This window comes from Mastigoproctus giganteus, chromosome 9 (genome assembly GCF_048544385.1).
Source record: "Mastigoproctus giganteus isolate SK-2022 chromosome 9, ASM4854438v1, whole genome shotgun sequence".
Lineage (NCBI taxonomy): Eukaryota > Metazoa > Arthropoda > Arachnida > Uropygi > Thelyphonidae > Mastigoproctus > Mastigoproctus giganteus.
In genome coordinates, this window is record NC_143583.1 from 109,526,676 (window position 1) to 109,548,421 (window position 21,746).

At 38.6% G+C, this 21,746-nt stretch overlaps 1 protein-coding gene across 1 annotated transcript in view; it reads left to right on the top strand.

Moving 5' to 3' along the window:
- The window catches only part of LOC150080632 (WD repeat-containing protein 82-like), a 118,319-nt gene that overhangs the window by 77,777 nt on the left and 18,796 nt on the right, over positions 1-21,746 (top strand). Inside the window, exon 6 of the mRNA XM_090381174.1 lies at positions 8,326-8,481. Within this exon, the coding sequence (XP_090237300.1) occupies positions 8,326-8,481 (156 nt within the window). The remainder of the gene's footprint in view (positions 1-8,325; positions 8,482-21,746) is intronic.

The window sequence follows — 21,746 nt, forward strand, 5'->3', positions numbered from 1 at the left end:
CTGCAGGCAGAGGTGGAAGTGATTCTTGCATTGCTTCAATTGGAATGAGCAGCAGCCTGGAAAGTAAGTTGCTGAGGATTTCAGGAATTGGTGTGAGTCATCTGAAACAAGTACAGTCGATTCTGGTTAATTGGGACACATCGGGACTAGTGTATGGACCTATTTTTGTAAGAATTTTAGAAAATGTACTATCAGACTGTCAAACAACTTGTACTAATTCATGAAATTGTAGTGCATGCCATAATTCTGGAGCAATCAATGAGTTCTTCAGACATTTATATATAGGCGTAGCACAAACTGGAGGCAATTGCCGTAAATCTCCAGTGAGGTATATATTCATACTTGAAATGAGGTATATATTCATTCTTGAATGGTATTTCATGAACACTAGTTATCTGCTTTAACCACATATCTATAATCGATAATAGTCCTGCACTAATCATACTAAATTCATCAATTATAATAGTACATACATGTTGAAATGCAGTTCTATGTTGTTGAAGAATTCCATTACTGAGTTGAAGATTATCTGATAGACATGTACGGAAAGCAGAATACACTGTTGTACCATCGATTGCCACAGCAGCATTGCCTGTGGAGGCACAAGTAACATATGCATTGTGAATATACATGATACATTACAAAAGCGATTATACGTTTCCATTAATAATTTAAGAGTAAATGTCTTTCCACAGCCAGCAGGTCCAGTGAGAAATACTTGTATCCGTTCATTTATCTGATTATCAATTTGACAATAGATAGCTTCAAGTAATAATGTGCGTTGTTCTTTATTAGTATTATTCATCAAACGACAGTATTCTTCAGATGATAAGATATTCTCTTGCTTCCTAACGACAGATAATAATTTATCCATCATCGCCATTCTCATCTCCTCATCAATAGTTTTCTTGTCGGTAAAGAAATCATCATCAACTTCTTTTGATTTAAGAAATTCTTCATTTTTTTCCACCGCCAGTCCGTTTTTATCATTCTCATAAAGTTCGATACAAAGTTGCCTACAAATTGCTAGCATCTTTTCAATATCAGTATCAGATTCGAACTCTTTTCTTCTCAAGGTAATTATCTCTTTGTTGGTTTCATAAAGTTCAAAAATTTATATCCATTCAAAATTTCATTCTCCTCATTGATAAATGGTATGTGTAAAGTTACCATTTCGCGTATATGTTCATGAAAACACGTTGTATTATAATTCCGATACTGAATTATTTTAGGAAATTGTCTTTTCACCCATCCCCCATTTCCTTTTTCGATAATGAGCAGTAAATTGTGCAAGAGTTATATCTTTTCATGTTTTGCCCCGTTTTTCATATTTATCAAAAAAATACGATCTTTCCATATATCCAAAGACTCACTATCAACTTGTTGTTCATCCAATTCAGCTGTTGATTTATGTAATTTCTGATGCTCATGTGGCCATACCGTTGGCATGTATTCAATCGCTCTTGAAGACATGGATATTGAGTATTGTAATAAATACCAAGCTGCCTCTTGTGAACTCATCTCCACAGAATTCAATACATCTACGCTTAATGCTCATGTTAAATCTATATCCATATCAGGATATTCTTCTTGTAGCTCTATAATTTTCTGTTGCAGGTTGCTTATTCCTCTGTTTTATTCACATATTCAACTACATATGCTGCACATTAATATTCTTCTATGATAAATTGTAAATCCGAATTAGACTTGAGCACTCTGTTGATAGTGATTCGTGCATTTTATGATATTTTTTGCGATAAGCTGATCTTTGATTGTCATATGTGGCCATCGGTATCAATATACGAGTTTGCAACATTGGCCAAAAAGGTGCTTCAAATCGACATTTGTTTCGGTTTGCGTTATTATTTTTATAACAGGTAAAAGTAAGTATCTCTTTGTTGCTGTAAATTTGAATAATCTGAAGTTTTCTCTATAGAACATAATGCATCTATTATTTGGATTGCTTCTTCCATTCCACTTTCTTTTTCTTCTAATGGTGCAGAGGGTGCATGAGTGTTCATCCATAATAATATATGTGCACATTCCTCGATGCTGAAATTCAATGCATTTAAAGAAATTCACAATGTAATATTTCCCAAAAGGACTATAGATTTTCGATTTAAAAATTTTGAGTATACTCTCAACAATTTTACTAAATATATAGCACACATTGCAGGGTCTTCATTTATTAATGTAATTCTTTCCATGTAAGGTAGATGCATAACTTCATTAGTTGTAATTTCTCATTTATATCTGAATTTGTATAACATGCATAGTATATGGGCCATGTTGGTTCACACACACACTCAACGTCAAGAACATTGTAGGTTTTCCTAATTGACGAATAATGGCAAACGCATCTCGTTTATGTTGGCTCCAATAAAATGCTGAATTGGGAATTGATTTTAGAAATGCCAAGTTAGACTCTAATGACTTGTTTATAAATTCTTTTGATTGTTCGATTCCAGTGTAGAATGAGTAATGTTAGTTGTTATTTCTACTGATTTAAATGCAATTTGCAAATTTTCTGCGGTATGCATTTGCATAATTTTCATTGCCATATATAGCAAATGTTGGAGAGTTACTCCATGACGATCAGATCTACGAATTTCACTCATGCCATCATAAAAGTCAATCTATTTTTAAATTTTCGTGCATGTCCCAAATATATAGCTGGAAAAGAAATTTCTTCTGCATGTATATCAAATATGAAACTTGTTGGAGATGATTTCTGACCCGGTGCTATACATAAATATTTATCTTCAGACCATAATAATGTTTGTTGTTGAATTAACAATAATTCATAATCATTGTTAGACAGGTTCCACAATTTCATCTGAATGTTCCTGTTCACTATCATCATTTGTCCCCAAGAAATCATCACTCACTTTTATGGTGTAGAATTTATACAAAGGTGAATTTATCAAATACCGTAACCATATTTTCACTATTTTCTTCTGCATACATCCTTGTAGATATGATGATTTATGTATGAGTCTTCGTTTTATATGTACATTAATGGCATAATCGTCATCTAATTCTCTAGGTAATTGATGAACCATCATATTTACTTTAACTGGTACATTTATTACTTGTCCAATGATCCCATATTGTCCATGTTCATAACGTAAACAACAAATTTGCATAAAGGGTAATCGTGGTGACATCAAACGCTCAGTTACAACATCCAGTGGAGGCAAATCAGTAAGATAGGTTGGATATATAAATCCATTTGACGTAGCCATAGTTGGTATCCGTCCCTCTTTTAATGAAGTATGACATGTATTACACATCATGAAACTACCCACTTCTTGTAAAGGAAGTTCATTTTGAAGTAATTCATATGAAGTTGTTGGAAATGGTTTCAAATCTAATTGAAACCATAAACAATCACAAACATTACAACTAATCCAAATGGGTTTTTGTACACTAGTTTTTCAAACTCACTGTCAGCTAGTGTAGACACTATAGTGATGTAATCAGGAATCTCATTATTAGCCATTTCTAATTTTGCTTTTTTTCGTGTACGATATTCCTTCATTTGTTCTGCTGTAGTTTTAGATTCCTGATAAGTATCAGACATAGTAGAACTCTGTGGTTGAATTTCATTATAAATTGGAATAGTTTGAATTTCTACTTTCCCTTTCTTCCATTCACTATATTCCTTCATTATTTCAGCTCGAGGTTTTTTTTGGGTAAAGTTTGAGAAGTCCCACGCATAATGAAACACTCTTCTTAAATTTCATCTGGATTCACATTTCTGTCCAATTTCCTTTCTTTCACAATATTCCTTCATCTTTTGAGCTTGAGTTTTCTTGTAGGCAGTTTCAGACACAGTGGAACACTGTTGTTCAATTTCATCTGGATTCACATCTTATCAACTTCCCTTTCTTTCTTTCAAGATATTCCTATGAACGCCGGGCTGTAGATTTTGGCACAGTCACTCGCGTATTAATCATTATGCTCATATAACGGTATAACGTAGCACATCACTGCTCAATTGTATTTGTTATGTCACTGCAACTTGTTGCATACAATTGAGCAGTAATGTGCTATGTTATACTTGTTGTGTCACTGCACGCAACAAGTACAATGCATGCACCCAAGAAAAGACGTTTTTTTAACATCAAGTACAATGCATGCACATCAGGTTTCATGACAATTTTATATAACGATTTCTAGGTAACATAACGGTTTATACCAAATAACACAGGTAAAGACGTTATTAACGTCAATAAACCTTCCAACATTCCAAATGTTTGTCTAGTTCTGCCTTGGAATTTATTTAAGCTGTCAACTTCCACAACAACAGATGGAAGGTTTGTTCCAGCAATCAACCACCCACTGGCTAAAGGCAAATTTCTGCACATCTATTCTAAAACTGTCTTTCCTCAATTTGAATTTATGCCACTTTAAATAATATAATCTGACACTTCAAACACTTATCTGAGCAAGAGGAAGAATCCCATCAGCATTGAGCTTGCTCAAACCATTCAAGGCCTTATACCCCTCAATCAGATCACCTCGCACGTGCCTAGTCTCCAAATGCTGCAATTTGCAGAACTTAAGCCTTTCTTTGTAAGTGCACCCCTTCGTTCCTCACACCAATCGTGTTGCCCTTCTCTGTACTCATTCTAGCAACTCTACATCCTTCCTTAAATGAGGCCTCCAACCTGTATGCTGTGCTGAAGGTGTGGCCTAACCATTGTTCTTATACAAGGGGATAATCACCTCCTTATCCCTGCTAGCAAAATTCCTGTATATCATGGACAAGACCTCGTGATTTGCTCTGGCAGCCTGTCTGCACTGCTCAGAAAACTTCATATCCGGCTACACAATTACATTTACATCTTTTTCATTATCCACTACCCTGAGTGTAATTCCACACAGTTGATATGTTACTTTGGGATTACTGCTACCCACGTGCAGTACTTTACATTTGTTAAACTTCAGTTGCCACCTCTCAGCCCATCTGCTCAATTTCTCTAGGTCCTGCTGCAGTAGCATACTGTCATTAATGTAAATAACAACCCTGCCAACCTTCATAAAATCTTCAAACTCGGACATTAAAACTGATATACCTTCATCAATATCATTAATAAATACAGGAAACAACAATAGGCCCAACACTGAACCCTGGGGGGACTCCACTAATAAAATTAGCCCACAAACAGCAGAGTCCATTGTTTACCACTCTCTGTCTTCTCCCATTCAACCACCCCTTTATCCATAGCAGCAAATTTGCCCTTAATTTGGCCGTACTGCTCCAATTTGTGCAGTAGTCTTCTATATGCAACAGTATCAAAAGCTTTCCTAAAACCCAAGTATATATCAAAATTATTTTTTGCATCCAGTTCTTTTGTGACCACATCATAGTATCCAATCAAATTGGTCAGACAAGACTAACCCTTAACAAACCCATGCTGTGTCTGAACTATAACTGCAGTCTTGTCTAGATGATCCTGCAAGTGCTTCTTTAACCAGTGGCTCTGTTAATTTCATCAGAACAGAAGTTAAACTAATAGGTCTACAATTACCCATTTCACCCTTTGATTCCCCTTTGTGAATTGGGGATACATTTGCACATCTCCAGTCTATGGGGACTTACCCTTAGTGAAAGAAAGCTCTCATAATTATGGCTAAAGGTGTGCTTACTTCCTTTGCTTCCTCCTTTAATATAACTGGATAGATCCCATTCATCCCAGGTGCTTTTCTCATGTTTAACTTCAACAATTTCTCCTCCACTTTGCTCTCAGTTATTACAAAATCATGTAGCTACCTACCAGAGTTCAATAAACTTTTGGCATTCCCCTCCCTGTATATCTCCTCATGTGTGAATGTAGATGGAAAATACTCATTCAGTCAGCTACCTCAGCAGGATCATCAGCAGCCGAACCGTCAGTATCAAGTGGACCAATCTGTTTCATCCCCTTCCTTCTAGAGTTTAAATAAGTAAAGAATTCTTTGCTGTTTTTCTTTACATCTTTTGCCAAGGATATCTCGTAACCTGCCTTCGCCTGGTCTTAACCTCCTTTGTAACTTGATTACAGACCAGCTTATATCTACCATAGGCTTCTGTGTCACCTGATAGTTTATATGCATCCCATACATTTTTCTTCACTGCCATGAGTCTCATTATTTCATCTGGTGCCCCACCCCACATCTACTGTTGCCAAAGATTGCTAAGGCAACACTTTGCAGATGAACGGATCATCAGCCGTTGTTTCCAGACATCTTGGAAACAACGGCCTAAATGGATGGCCGTTTAGGCCTATACTTTGAGCAGTATTTCTTAGTTGGTATGAAAAGTCTAGTAGCTTCCAAGATTAATTCTTCAAATGGGTTCCCATTTAGAATTTGCTGTTGGTAACATCACCATCAGTTGGTCCCACTGTATAGACTAAAAACTGTCTCAGACCTCCGTAGTCAAAAGGTTTTTTGACTACGGAGGTCTGAGATCAGGGATAAAGGGATAATTTTGAGTAAATCCCACTTCAGCACACTGTGATCACTGCCACCCGGTGGATCCTTTATCTGCAGATTCTTAATGCACGAAGAATCACTGCTAATAATCAGATCAAGAATATTACTCTCTCTGGTTACCTCTCAAACATGCTGCTGTAGAAAACAGTCATCCAATAAATCCAAAAAAAGCTTTGCTAGTGTATGAGTGACCAATTCACAAGTTCCAGTCAATATCTGGGAAGTTAAAATCTACCATTATAATACAATCTGATTTACTTGCCCAGTCTATTTCCCTGTGCAGTTGTTCATTGTACTCATCATAGTCATTTGGTCTTTAACACACTCCTACTCTCAATTTTGCTTTCCCAGTGCTTATGTCACAACTGACACAACATTGCCCTGTCCACCCATGTCAACTGGATGCACTTCCATAGATATTATGTTTCTTAACTAACAGCATAACCCCTCCTCCCTTCCTATCCTTTCTGTACACATTGTACTCCCCAAGTTCTGCATTCCTTATATCTGTGTCCACGTCTCTGATTTCCCAAAAGTATGGTTTGGTTTGGTTTTTTTTTTTTTTTTTTTTTTTTTTAGGAGCATTAGCAACTCAGGCCATATTGCCCCGGGGATATGCGGTGGTCATTCCCTGACCTTTCCGCATCCTCCATATTTGGTGGTCACGAGCTCGAACCCTGGTCTAATCAAGAAGCGTGTGCTACGCACTGCTGCTCCTGCCCACCTGGCTACAGAGGTGCTGCCCAACAATATCTGCCTTTGATATTGGTATGGCTGAGCTGATATAAGTGCCTAGGAGTTTCAATAGAGTACATGAAAACATTATTGAGAAATATTCAGTAATGGTCATGGTATAAATGCTTAAATGTTTAGCATTAGCATTAGTAGAGGCATATGATGCAAGAAAACAAGCTTATTCAGCATCAGCCAAAAAAAAAAAAAAAAAACACACCACTCCCATTTTAGGGCTACTACAAAAAGCAGAAATAAATCTAAAAAGTATGTTTCTGATCTTTTTTTACCAGTTGAATTTGCTGTTAATATATCGAATTAAATTAATCTTAAAGATCAGTACTTGAAATTGAGACCTTATCAAGCTGCCACATTATGTTATCAAACAGCTGTTGATTTCTCATTGTAAATGTGAAATTATTTTAACTAAAAACACTAAATATTTTAATAGTATGTTAAATAATAAATTAATTAAAACAGAAATTTTTGGAAAGCTTACCAGTGTATTTACATTATATGTTGATGGTATTCCAAATGCATCAGCTGCATGATGGTCTTCACACATGGGTAGAATGTTTCATTTGCTAACTCACCTTCAAATACTAGAAACCTTACCATGTTTTGCCATTCATTTGCATTGAAAGTATCCCACGAGCTTCAGACTGTCTAACAAGGATATCATTATTTGAAAAGGAAGTTAAAAGGTAACATAAAGTACTCGTCATTTTGATAAGTAAAGCCATAAAGCATCAGTATGTCATGTCTGTAAATTCCCTTTATAAAACAGTAACCAAGTTTACCAGACACTGAATCAGTTAAACATTAGAACAGAAAATAGGCTTCTTGATATTGGTCAAGTTATAAGCATCTTGCACTTTTGTTGCTTGCTTAGCAGTTATTGAAATGTCAATAGATAAATTAAAGATCAAACTTCTTGAAAAGACCATGAGTTACACTGTATGTAAGAAATGTATTTGGAGAGAAAAAAAAAAAGACTACTATATCACTGGGAATCTGCTTTATGTTAAGCAGATTTCCAGTGAGATAGAGTGTATAAATTATTATTTTTTTTATTTAGTGTTTCTGATTATGTATATATATTTTTTAAAGGGTCCTTTTAACACCTTCAGACTTCCCCAAGATAAAGATTGTGATTGGACAGGTCTTAAATTTAGTCCTGATGGCAAAACAATCCTTATATCAACCAATGGACAAATCATTCATCTTAGTGATGCCTTTCAAGGAAATCCTTTACAGACTTTCATGGTAAATATTATTCTGAGTAGGTTTTTTTATCTTTCTTTTAGAAATTAGTACAGTAAAACATGGTTAATTCAAACTTCCTGGGACCTTCCTTCTATTTAAAGGGGTTTAAATAGAAATGGGTATGTCTGAAGTATGTCTCTGTACAAGTTCAGAATGTCATTATTAATTAATCAAGAAAAAAGAAAAAAATTTAGTGAGATACTCTTATTGATACTGTACAGAATTTTTGTAATCCTCATTTAAAATATTAATAATCTTTTAATTTTCTTGTGGTAGATATTTGTGAGTAGATAGTTAACATATTAATTTAATCAATATGAGAACAGAAAATTAGCTTGCACTTTTGATGAGAAAGATAAAAATTGGCTGTGTTGAAATTCAATCAATTTTTCACATGTGATAATAAAAATTTCTGAGTTTCATTTTTGCAACTCTCTCTCTCTCTCTCTCTCTCTCTCTCTCTCTCTCTCTCTCTGTGTGTGTGTGTGTGTGTGTGTGTGTGTGTGTGTGTGTGTGTGTGTGTGTGTGTGTGTGTGTGTGTGTGTGTGTGCGTGCGCACACATACATGCCATGGGATATTATTTGCCCTTTAATGCTTGTAATCTATGCAAAACAAAAAGTGTAATGCTTTTCTTTTTTGTATTATTATTATCTCTTTCAGTAAACTTCATAATTAAGTGTGAACTGCCCTTGCTAATTACATTATGGGATTATGATCTTTCTACAGGCAAATATTCTATAAATCAGTAAGAGGACACCATAGTCCTTCCTTACCACCTCTCTAAATAAATAAATAAATTTTCTATTTATACTCCGGGACGACCGAGTAGTCAGTGACTGGGTGACTGGGCTTGAACCCCAGTCACTCAAGGCACGTGTACTTATGCACCCACGTGCCTGACCACTAGGCTACGGCGGCCTCTACCTGACCTATTTGCCCATATTGTAAACCCAAATTCCTTTCTTCATCTACATTTTTTAAATCTGTGCTGCCAAGTTGTAAGTTATTTTGGGGTTGCTATTCTGCAACCCCAAAATAACTTGTTTTTCTGCATTAAAATGCAGCTGCCACATCCTTGAAATCTATGTTTTCTTGAAGAAGTGCTGATCATTAATTGCTCTCTCCCAGTCTTGACATCGTGTTCTGTGTCCTTTATTGATGTCATTTACAGAAATAAAAACACCAGTGGTCATGGGAACTGACCCTGGGGACACCCGAATTCTTATATTAGCCCAATCAGAAAGCAACCCTATACTTATAACACTGCAGCCTCCCTGTGATCCATGTAAGGAAATGAAAGTCCTGAAATTCCCATGTATTCCAGCTTATAATGTAACCTCTCATATAGAATTAAGTAAAATGCTTAGCTAAAATCCACATAAAGACTGTCAAAGTTGTTTGCTATATCTAGCTCATCAGTGATCTTGTTAGAATAGCTAACCATGTTGTTAAATGCAATTTTCTCTACAAAAACCATGCTGTGTTTCCTTCAGAATGCTATTTCTGTCTAACTGATCCAATATTATACTGTTGAACATTGCATCCATGATTATCCCTATTACTGCAGTCAGACTTATCAGTGGTAGTTATTCATTTTGCTATTAGAAAACACTGCTTTGTCAATCATATGAGATTGTGGAAAATTGGAAAAGAGTTTTTGTGTGGGCGAAGCAGTGTGCACTTAATGATCCACGAGAATGAAGACCCATTTCCAGCCACAGACCCTTCCATTGATTGCAGATAAAGTGGAACAACTAGTCCTTAAAGACAGACGTGTGATATAAATTTTAGAAAAAATTAAGCAAACATTAGCCATGCACTTGATATTTTATTTATTTATTATTTTTTTATTTATTCTTTATTTATTTTATTATTTTTTTTTCAGGTTCCACAAAAGCCTATGGCTTCCATGCACTATATGGCTAATAATAATTATAATGCTAACACCAGGAGCCTTACTTGCTTTCAAGCTTGGAGGTTTTTCTAATAAACACTTTTCTCTAATTTTAATATTACTAATTTCATTCTTCTTGGTCTCATTTGCACAGTTTTTCCTCACCATTAAGGGTCTTGTCTGAAAATGTCAGTGTGAGGTATTTATTCATTTAGCATTAGCATTAGCACATGATGCAAGAAAGCAAGCTTATATAGCATCAGCCAAAAAAAAAAATAAATAACACACAGCCCCTTCACATTTTACCCATCCACTCACTCCAAATGTTTGTATAGTTCTGCCTTGAATCTGTTTAAGCTATCAACTTCCACAACAACAAATGGAAGTTTGTTCCAGCAATCAACCACCCACTGGCTAAAGGCAAACTTCTGCACATCTTTCCTGCAACTGTCTTTCCTCAATTTGAATTTATGCCCTCTCAGGCAATTATTCTGAGCAAGAGAAAGAATCCAATCAGCATTGAGCATGCTCAAACCATTCAGGGCTTTATACACCTCAATCAGATCACCTCGCAGGTGCCTAGTCTCCAGACACTGCAATTTGCAAAACTTAAGCCTTTCTTCATAAGCGCAACCCTTTGTTCGATTCACTAATCTCGTTGCCCTTCTCTGTACTTGTTCCAACAGCTCTACATCCTTCTTAAAATGAGGTCCTCCAGACCTGTATACAGTACTCAAGGTGTGGCCTGACCATTGCCTTATACAAGGGGATAATCACCTCCTTATTCCTGCTAGAAAAATTCCTGTATATCATTGACAAGATCATGAACTACTCTTGGAGACTGTCTGCACTACTCAGAAAACTTCATATCTGCCTGCACAATTACCCCCAGGTCCTCTTCACTCTCTACCACTGTCAGTGTAGTACCACAGAGTTGATATGTTATTTTGAGGTTATTCCTTCCCATATGCAGTACTTTACATTTGTCAATGTTAAAATTCAGTTGCCACCTCTCATTCCATCTGCTTAACTTTTCTAGATCCTGTTGCAGCGTGTACTGTCATTAACAACTCTGCCGACCTTTGTATCATCTGTAAACTTCGACATTAAGCCTGATATACCATCATCAATATCATTGATGAATACAGAAAACAACAATGGACCCAACACTGAACCCTGGGGAACTACACTAATAACATTAGTCCACGAAGAGCAGTGTCCATTGATTACCACTCTCTGTCTTCCCCCACTCAACCATCCCTTTATCCATAGCAGCAACTTGCCTCCAATGCCACACTGCTACAATTTGTGCAGCAGTCTTTCACGTGGAACAGTATCAAAAGTCTTTCTAAGATCCAAATATATGATATCAAATTTATTCTTCTCATCCAGTTCTTTTGTGACCACATCATCGTATCCAATCAAATTGGTTAGACAAAACTTCCCCTTAACAAACCCATGCTGCATCCGAGCTATAACTGAAATCGTGTCTAGATGATCCTGCAATGCTTCTTTAACCAGTGCCTCCATTAATTTCCCTGGAACAGTAGTTAAACTAACAGGTCTGTAATTACTTGTGTCTCCCCTTGAACCTCCTTTGTGGATTGTGGTCACATTTGCACATCTCCAGTCCATGGGTACTTTCCCTGAGTCCAAGGAAGCTCTCATAATTATGGCTAAGGGTTTGCTTACTTCCTTTGCTGCCTCTTTTAATATAACTGGATAGATTTCATCCACCCCAGGTGCCTTCCCAGATATTGACTGGAGTTTGGGGGTTGGTCACTCACACACTAGCAAAGGTTTTGTGGATTTATTGGATGATTGTTTTCTACAGCAGCATGTTCAGGAGACAACTAGAGGGAGTAATACTCTTGATCTGATTATCAGTAGTGATTCTTCATGCATTAAGAATCTGCAGATAAAGGAACCACTAGGTGGCAGTGATCACAGTGTGCTGAAGTGGGATTTACTCAAAGAGGCAACTACCATTAAGGGTAAAGGGAAGGGTTTTTGCTTTCGTAAAGGTGACTACGGTGGTCTGAGACAGCATTTAAATTCTATATGGTGGGACCAACTGATGATGTTACTAACAGCAAATTCAAAATGGGAAACATTCAAAGAATTAATCTTGGAAGCTATTAGGCTTTTCATACCAACTAAGAAATATTGTTCGAGGTTCAGGCCTAAATGGTTGAACTAATGAGACATGTAGTGGAGAAGGAAAATGCATGTGATACGTAGAAATTAACAGGTGACACGGAAGCTATGAGAGATATAAGCTGGTCTGTAACCAAGTCACAAAGGAGGTTAGGCAGGCAAAGGCAGATTACAAGAAATCTTTAGCAAAGTTATTCACTTATGTAAAGTCTAGAAGGAAACGGATGAATCCGATTGGTCCACTTGATATCAATGGTTCAATTGTTGACGATCCTGCTCAGGTAGCTAACAAAGTAAATGAATATTTTGCATCTACATTCACACATGAGGAGTTATTCAGGAAGGGGAATGCCAGAGGTGAATTAAACTTTGGCAGTGAGCAAGGTGATTTTGTAGTTTGTTTGTTATTGGTTTTTTAGGAGCATTAGCAACTAAGGCCATATTGCTCCGAGATATGCGGTGGTCATTCCCTGACCTTTCCGCATCCTCCGTATTTGGTGGTGACGGGCTCGAACCCCGGTCTAATCAGGAAGTGTGTGCTACACACTACTGCTCCTTCCCACCTGGCTACGGAGGCGCCTGATTTTGTAGTAACTGAGAGCAAAGTGGAATAGAAATTGATGAAAATAAGCATAAGAAAGGCACTGGAGTGAATGGGATCTATCCATTTAGATTAAAGGAGGCAGAAAAGGAAGTAAGCAAACCCTTAACCATAATTATGAGAGCTTCCTTGGATTCAGGTACCCATGGACTGGATATGTAAAAATGTGACCCCAATTCACAAAGGAGGATCAAAGGGTGACACAGGTCATTACAGTTCTGTTAGTTTAACTTCTGTTTCAGAGAAATTAATGGAGGCACTCATTAAGGAAGCACTGCAGGATCATCTAGACAAGACTTCAGTTATAGCTCGGACACAGCATGGGTTTGTTAAGGGGAAGTCTTGTCTGACCAATTTGATTGGATACGATGATGTGGTCACAAAGGAAATGGATGCAAAGAATAATTTTGATATCATATATTTGGATCTTAGAAAGGCTTTTGATACTGTTGCACATGGAAAACTGTTGCACAAATTGGATCAGTGTGGCATTGGAGGCAAATTGCTGCTATGGATAAAGGGTTAGTTGAGAAGACAGAGAATGGTAATCAATGGACACTGCTCTTCGTGGACCAATGTTATTAGTGGAGTTCCCCAGGGTCCAGTGTTGGGTCCATTGTTGTTTTCTGTATTTATTAGTGATATTGAAGTTGGTATATTAGGCTTAATGTTCAAGTTTGTACCTTCTTTGATTGTACCTTCACAATGATGGGACTGTTAGTAATCCTGAGAAAAATCCCATGCACAAGCGCATTATAGATTACCACCCAGGTTTGAACCAATGTAAGCAGGGGTTGAGGTGTGGTGCCCACACCACATAGAATACCTCTCATCAACTAGTGCAATACCACCGTTTGCTTATTGGAGGCTTGAAGTGGTGGAACCCATGTTTAGTCTCCAGAGCTAAGTTCTGGTCAACCCTTCCCTATCTCTTCCATCATGCAGTATGACTGATGACTTTTGAGGTTATGATGGACATCATTAAGATCCAATCTTCCTTACATTTCGAGGGTATAGCTCTAAAACGGCGTCCCCAGGCGGGCCGCTAGTTAGTACACTGGACAGAACCTGTTGGTAACTCTTTACCCATTTATGGACAAATTCAATGGAAAAGTTCGGTGAAACACAAGTAGTTACTCCTGACATCTCAAAGGTTTTTGATCGTGTTTGGCATAAAGGTCTTCTAAACAAGTTTCCATCTTATGGTTTGCCAACTGTTTTTTTGTAATTGGTTATCCAGTTTTCTCTCTGATTGCTCACTGAGGGGGGTGATGGTAGATGACTCTCTGTCTTCTAACGTCTCCACTAATGCTGGTGTACCCCAAGGTTCAGTTCTTTCCCCCACTCTTTCCCTCTTATATATTAATGACCTTCTTCCATTGACTGGAAATCCTGTCCATAGTTTTGCCGATGATAGCACATTTCATTCCACTTTCCATTTTGAGAAACCTTGCCCTGCTCAATCAGCTTCAACTTCTCGAATATCCGCTACCAATTTCTTAAATGCCAATCTCCAGGTAATTCTCTAGTGGGGCAAAGACAGCTTAGTTGATTTCAGTCCTTCTAAAACTCAGTCTTGTCATATATCTTGCAAAAAGGATTCTTCTGCTGCTATTCTTATCTTTGATGACACTCCGATTTCTAGGCAAGTTGATATATCTCTTTTGGGAATTACTCTGACTTCTAATCACTCTTGACACAAGCACATTACAAATATTGCTTCCTCTGCATCTAAAAAACTTGGTTTTCGCTTTCACTCTCAGCGTACTTTTCTTCCAGACAGCTGTTCATTCTGTACAAATTGCAAATCTGCCCTACCATGGAGCATTATTCCCACAACTGGGGCGATGCCCCCAAAACCTCTCTCAGGTTTCTAGATTCCATTTAGAAGAGGGCGGCACTTCCGTAGCCAGGTGGGCAGGAGCAGCAGTGCATAGCACATGCTTCTTGATTAGACCGGGGTTTGAGCCCATGACCACCAAATACAGAGGATGCGGAAAGGTCAGGGAATGACCACCGCATATCCCCGGAGCAATATGGCCTTAGTTGCTAATGCTCCTAAAAACCAAAATAACAACAAATCAGAAGAGGGCAATTAGGTTAATTAATGACTCATCTGTAACAGTCTCTCTCCACTCGCTGTCTCATAGATGTACTGTTCTGCTGCATGCCTTTTCTGCAGGGGCATATTCAATGGGCTCATTCTTCTGAATTGGATTCTATAATTCTCTCTCTCTTTCAAAACAGTCCGAGCACGTGCTGCCACCATCCCACATCCATTTACTGCCCAACTTCAAACTCACAGAACCACCTTTTCATCTTCCTCATTTATTTATTCACTGCTGTTTTCTGGAACAACCTTCCTTTATACGTATTTCCTGAAAATTACAGTGTACAGAAATTCACATCTAATGTGAACAAATATCTTCTCTCGTCTTCTCACCCTCCAACCCAAGCATGGTACTAAGTACTATAGGTTCTAATAACTCTTGTGTTTGGGGTTTTCATAAAAAAAAAAAAAGTTTGCGGACAATACGAAGGTCGGCAGGGTTGTTAATGACACTAATGTTACAGTACGCTGGTGCAACCAGATCTAGGCAAGTTGAGCAGATGGACTGAGAGGTGGCAACTGACGTTTAACATTGACAGAGCTAAATGTAACATTGACAAAGCAGTAACCCTAGAGTAATGTATCAACTGTGTGGTACTACACTGACAAGGTATAAGGTATGTTCGTGTCAGACGGCACCTGGGATTTCTCCCATCTCCGCGTGTGTTTCGCTGTATCGAGGACAGTACACTGCCAAGCCAGAGACTTGAAAATGTGTGGGTCGTGTCTGTGCAGTGTGATATGTTGTGCCCATTGTTTATCCGGCTTATTGGCCGCCAGGCCCCTAGTGGGGCCCGACGTTGCCCATACCCTGCCACGTGGAGGCTAGCCGGGTGTATCCAGTATCACAACAATTTGCTCTGGCAGGTCCTGCCACCTAGTTTCCTGGGATTTCAGTGGCTAGGGCCTATTTAAAAAAAAAATAAAATAAAATAAAAAGTTTATGCATTTGACATTAATGCTTAATGGGATTGCTATTAGGAAATCGCTGGTTAGGGTTGAACACTAAAGAGATGTGTTCAAGGCCAAATATGTCGGGCAAAATTTTGATGTTATTAAATTTAGACATGTAACGCTATATAAAAGCTGAGTGTTAGATATCTTAGAGATTTGCACAAAACCGGTAGAATTTAGACGTTGGTTATAATTTGGCGGCATTGTTAAGGAGTGTACTTGGTCGATTTAGTGAGAGAGAGGGGGGGAGATTGAAGACTGGGGAGGAAACAGATAGAAGAATAGGGACGGATAGAGTAGGCATCCCCAAAGAGGTCAGTGGAGACGATGTAGGGGAGATATGGGGAAATACGGGGGGTAGGCAGGGAGGAGAGGAGACAGAGATCCGTCTCCTCCATTCCCTGCCTGGGGATGGGGTTTTAAAGGGAACCAGGTTAGAGTACCCAGTTCGGATCGCCAATGGCGTGTTGGCAGCAAAGCCGCAGAATGTCTTCGTCGGTGTCTTGTCCAAGGAGTGTCGAATCCGGTATGAAGGTCCAGCTGCCCATCCCGCTCTGGGGGTGGGATATGTTAGCTGGCAGTGGGGAGCCTACCAGGTGAAGGGGGGGTAGACACACACATTTACTTCATTCGTAATGTGCATTCTCACTCTACTTGCATTCTTTTTTTTTTTTATTTTTTTATTTATTTATTTATTTATTTATTATTATTTTTTTATTTTTATTTTATACTTTTTTCTTATTTTATAATTTTTTTTTTATTATTTATTTATTTTTTTTATACTTTTTTCTTATTTTATAATTTTTATATATATATATATATATTTTTTTTTTTATTTATTATTATTATTATTTTTTTTTTTTTATTTCACTCAACTCATTCATCTTTTTCTCACACACCAGGAGGGGATGCAATGATGGGTAGCGTAAATTTAAATACTAATTAAAACCAGGGTTAGTGTGTACTTAACTTAGCATTTGTGGTTTGTGTTCTTTTCTCTCACGCTTGCACTTTTATTCATTCTTCTAGCTCTCATCTCATTTATTCGACTCTTTCTTTCTGCACTGCACTCTCTGGGCACCGCAACTTACTGTTATTCTTCAGTTGTGGTGCAGGCCTAGCTGCAAGGTTTTTTTTTTTTTTTTTTTGCAGGCCAGGGGAGAATGCAGTGATAGTGTTTATGTGGTTTGTAAATGTTTGTTGGTACAGTATATATAAAGTAATGTAAGTTATTTTTAACTTTGTATTCTTTCGGCCAATTACATTTGCTCTTCTGCTCACTCCCATTCACTTTCTCTGCATGCATTCCCATCCCCCTCCCCTACATTGGTTTGGGGCCCCAGGTTCCTACACATGGCATGGTAGTCATGGGGAGTTTTGTTATGTCAGGTTTCTGTCAGGTGCAGAATACTGCTATCCTAACAGTTTTTAAGTCATCATCTGGGCGTGGTGGGAAACTTGGGCAATTTTACTATTGATTATTGTTTAATTGCTGGGGGGCTGAAATTGCTCTGCGCATTTCGAAAACTTTCTGTGTGAAAGATGTAAAAGCTTTATAATTTTGCTCTTCTATGATGAAGAGATGTTCTTCTCCCCTGGGAAGGGGACCAATCTGTGCTATTAGTTCTGTTCTGGGGATGTCATATATTATACATTCATAGAGAATGTGTGCCCAGTCTTCACTTTCGCCACAGGTGCAGTTTGGGTCATCGGTCAGGCCTAAGGAGGTTAGTTTTGCCTTTAGGGAGCCGTGCCCTGTCAATATAAATGTTGTAAAAAGTCCAGGGGCATACCACTTAGGTGGCTTTGGGCTAACCATTGACACCAGTGGCAGAAACCGTTTGGTGACCAGACCTCTGGTTTCCTGCTCCCACTTTGTTTGCCATAGCTCGTGGAGCTTTGTGGCTATTCTTTTTCTTTCATTATTGAAGGTATTGGTTGTATCAAGGGCTATCCCCAGAAATTCTGTGGGTATGCCCTTTTTAAATCTATAATATAAGCCTCTTTTGGCTACTTCCAGGTAAAGTGGGAGAGTTCCGGCCAGCAACTGTAGTGCAGGTGTGCTTACTGTGCGACATGCTCTGGTAATAGTGAGTAGTATTGTCCTTTGTATCGATTCTAATTTATTCCTATTTCTTACTATGGCGGAGCGGATGAACCACGCACCGGCTCCATAGGTGATAACAGGCAGGAACATTGCACGGTATATGATTGCCAAGGTCTTTCTTTTGAGTCCCCAGTCTGCTCGACTGATCCTGGCAATCATACCTGCATAATTTCTCACTTTCTTCGCCAAGTAGATCAAATGGGGGTAAAAAGTTAATTTTGAATCAAAGACCACTCCAAGATATTTTAGTTCTGTTACCATTTTTATAGTAATTGTGTTAATTTTGATTTGTGGACGTCTTCTCATATCCAAATTACCTTTTAGAAGTATTTGTTTGGTTTTTTCAGGCGATATTTTGAGCATGTGCATTTGTGCCCACTCCTGCAGCTGCAAGAGAGCGGCATTTGATCTTTGCTCTACAACCACTCGTGAGTTGCCTTTTACAAGGAAAATCATGTCATCTGCAAAGGCCAGGCTTTCCACGGGGCCCAGATCCAAGGCCAGAAATTCATCCAGAACAATGTTCCAAAAGAAAGGGCCAAGGATTGATCCCTGCGGGCAGCCTTTATTCACAGGGCGTGTCAATTCCTGGAACCTTGTGCGTACTGAGACACTTCTGTCTGTAAGGTAGCTGTTTATTACCTTATAGAGGTTTTGTGGGGCATTTGCCTGGCAAAGTCTCCTAAGGACACTAGGCCACCACAGTGAGTCAAATGCCCCAGCAAAGTCAATGGAGATTGCCAGCATATATTTCTCCTCTGTGTTTTTAACTGTTGTCAGTAGGTGGTGCATGGCATCCTCCGTAGAATTGCCCTGCTTAAAACCATACTGATTGTTGGAATGCAAGCCTGCTTCTGTGTAATATTGAACTAATCTGCTGTATATTAATCTTTCGTATATTTTCCCTAGTACAGGGAGTGGGGCTATTGGTCTATATGATTTGGGATCAGTAGGGAGTTTTTCAGGGTTTTTCAGGATTAACCTTAACACAGCTTGTTTCCATATTTTTGGGAATATACCTTCTGTCATACAGTTATTATATAGTGCTATTAATTTATCTGGTGCTATTTCTGCTAATTTTTTGATAATCTCAACCTCTAAGAGGTCAAAACCTGGGCATTTATTGTTTTTGGTTTTAGATAGTGCTATTTCTAAGTCTTGTATAGTGAACAGAGGTTCAATATTGGCATTGTCATAATCAGTGTTTTCTTTTATAATGTCGAGCTGTGGGGGAATGATTTCCAGTTTCAGTCTGAATGATACTGTCTAGGATGTTATTTACAGAATCCACCCAACACAGGGTTGGGGTTCCATCTGGTTTGACAGTAGTTTCTAAGACATCTCTTCTTGGCAGCTTGTTGGTCACTATTCTGTAGACAACTCCCCAAGGGTTATTGTTTCCAGTAGTTCCCACTAAGTGCTTCCAGCATTCCTTTTTCTTATCTCTTATGAGGGCTGTATACTGATTCCTGAGAGTTTTATAAGACTCTCTCTCAGTGCATCCACCTCATTTTGTGACCAAGATGTTCTGGCTCTTTGAAAATGTCTCCGTGCCTGGTGTACCCTACTTCTGAGTATAGTCAGTTCGGGGCACCACCAGGGAACTGTCTGCTTCCTCGGTTTTTTCCGTGGGATAGACAGGGTTGCTGTTTTTTTTAAAATGTTTGTCGTAGTCAGTGCTTGCTCGTCCGGGCTACAGTTGCCTGATCTAGACCACTCATTTTCCTGTTTTTGCAGCTCAGCTGCTGTATGTTCTGCAAAAATCTGCCAGTTTGCCTTTTTAAGGTTATACCTGTTGATATCCAACAGAGAGTGTTGGGTTGTTTGTAATTGCCTGTTTAGTTTGAAGGAAATGGCTCTGTGATCTGATGTGGTCCAGGCTGGCTGGACACACCAGTCTGTGATTTTATAAGCTATTGAATTGGTGGCAAGAGTGATATCAATGTCACTCTCCCACATGGTACTGCTAAAAGTTGGGAGGTTATTTGGTTGGTTTAGCACTTGAAAGGGTGAGGTGGCTATATAGTCTGAAAGTATCTGGCCGTTGTGTGTGCCTGACAGTGATAGAGAATGAAAAGGACCTGGGGGTAATTGTGCAGGCAAATATGAAGTTTTCTGAGCAGTGCAGATGGTCTGCAAGAGTAGCTCATGGTATCTTGTCATTGATATACAAGAATTTTTTTAGCAGGGATAAGGAGGTGGTTATCCCCTTGTATAAGGCAATGGTCAGGCCACACCTTGAGTACTGTATACAGGTCTGGAGGCCTCATTTTAAGAAGAATGTAGAGCTGTTGGAATGAGTATAGAGAAGGGCAACAAGATTAGTGAATGGAACAAAGAGTTGCTCTTACGAAGAAAGGCTTAAGTTTTGCTAATTACAGCGTCTGGAGACTAGGCAACTGCGAGGTGATCTGATTGAGGTGTATAAAGTCTTGAATGGTTTGAGCATGCTCAATGCCGATGGGATTCTTCCTCTTGCTCAGAATAATCGCCTGAGAGGGCATAAATTCAAATTGAGGATGTTTGTTTGTTTGTTGTTGGGTTTTATTGGCGCATTAGCAACTAAGGCTATAATGCACCAAAACCTGGTCATTAAAAAATCAAATTGAGGAAAGACAGTTGTTGGATAGATGTGTGGAAGTTTGCGCTTAGCCAGCAGGTGGTTGATTGCTGGAACAATCTTCCATCTGTTGTTGTAGAAGTTGATAGCTTAAATAGATTCAAGGCAGAACTAGACAAACATTTGGAGCGAGTGGATGGGTGAAATGAGGAGATTTTTTTTTTTTTGGCTGATGCCATATATATGAGCTTGCTTTCTTGCATCATGTGCCTTCAGTAATGCTAATGCTAATAATAACAGAAGTTTTTGCCCTGAAGAAGGTGTCAGCTGATGGGCCCCAAAGTTTGAAGCCAGGTTAGAAATGCACAAGAGTTTTCAAGTCAAATGAACATTTTCATCATTTTCAAGCAGATCGAGCAAACTTCCTTGCAAGGTTTGTGACCATGGATGAGACAAGAATCCATCAATTTGAGTCTCCCCAGTCTCCCCCTTCTCCCCTCCAAAGTGTGCAAAGCTGATTCCTTCTAATGGCAAGGTAGGGAAATTGTTGTTTTAGGATGCTGACAGAGTGTTGCTAGTGATTACCTTCAGAATGGCCAGACAGTCACGGGGCATATTACACAGACCTTGTGAAGCATTTTCTTGAAAACATCAAAGACAATGCTAAAGGAAAACTCAGCAAAGAATTGTTGTTCCACCAGGACAATGTTCCTGCTCACAAGTCTGTCATTGCCTTGGCTGCACTTCATCAATAAGGCTTTGAAATCTTCGACCATACTCCATATTCCTCAGATCTAGCACCATCAGACTTTTATCTAGTTCTTAATTTGAAAAAATACGTGGCTGCATCCATTTTTCCATCGATAGTGATATCATTGCTG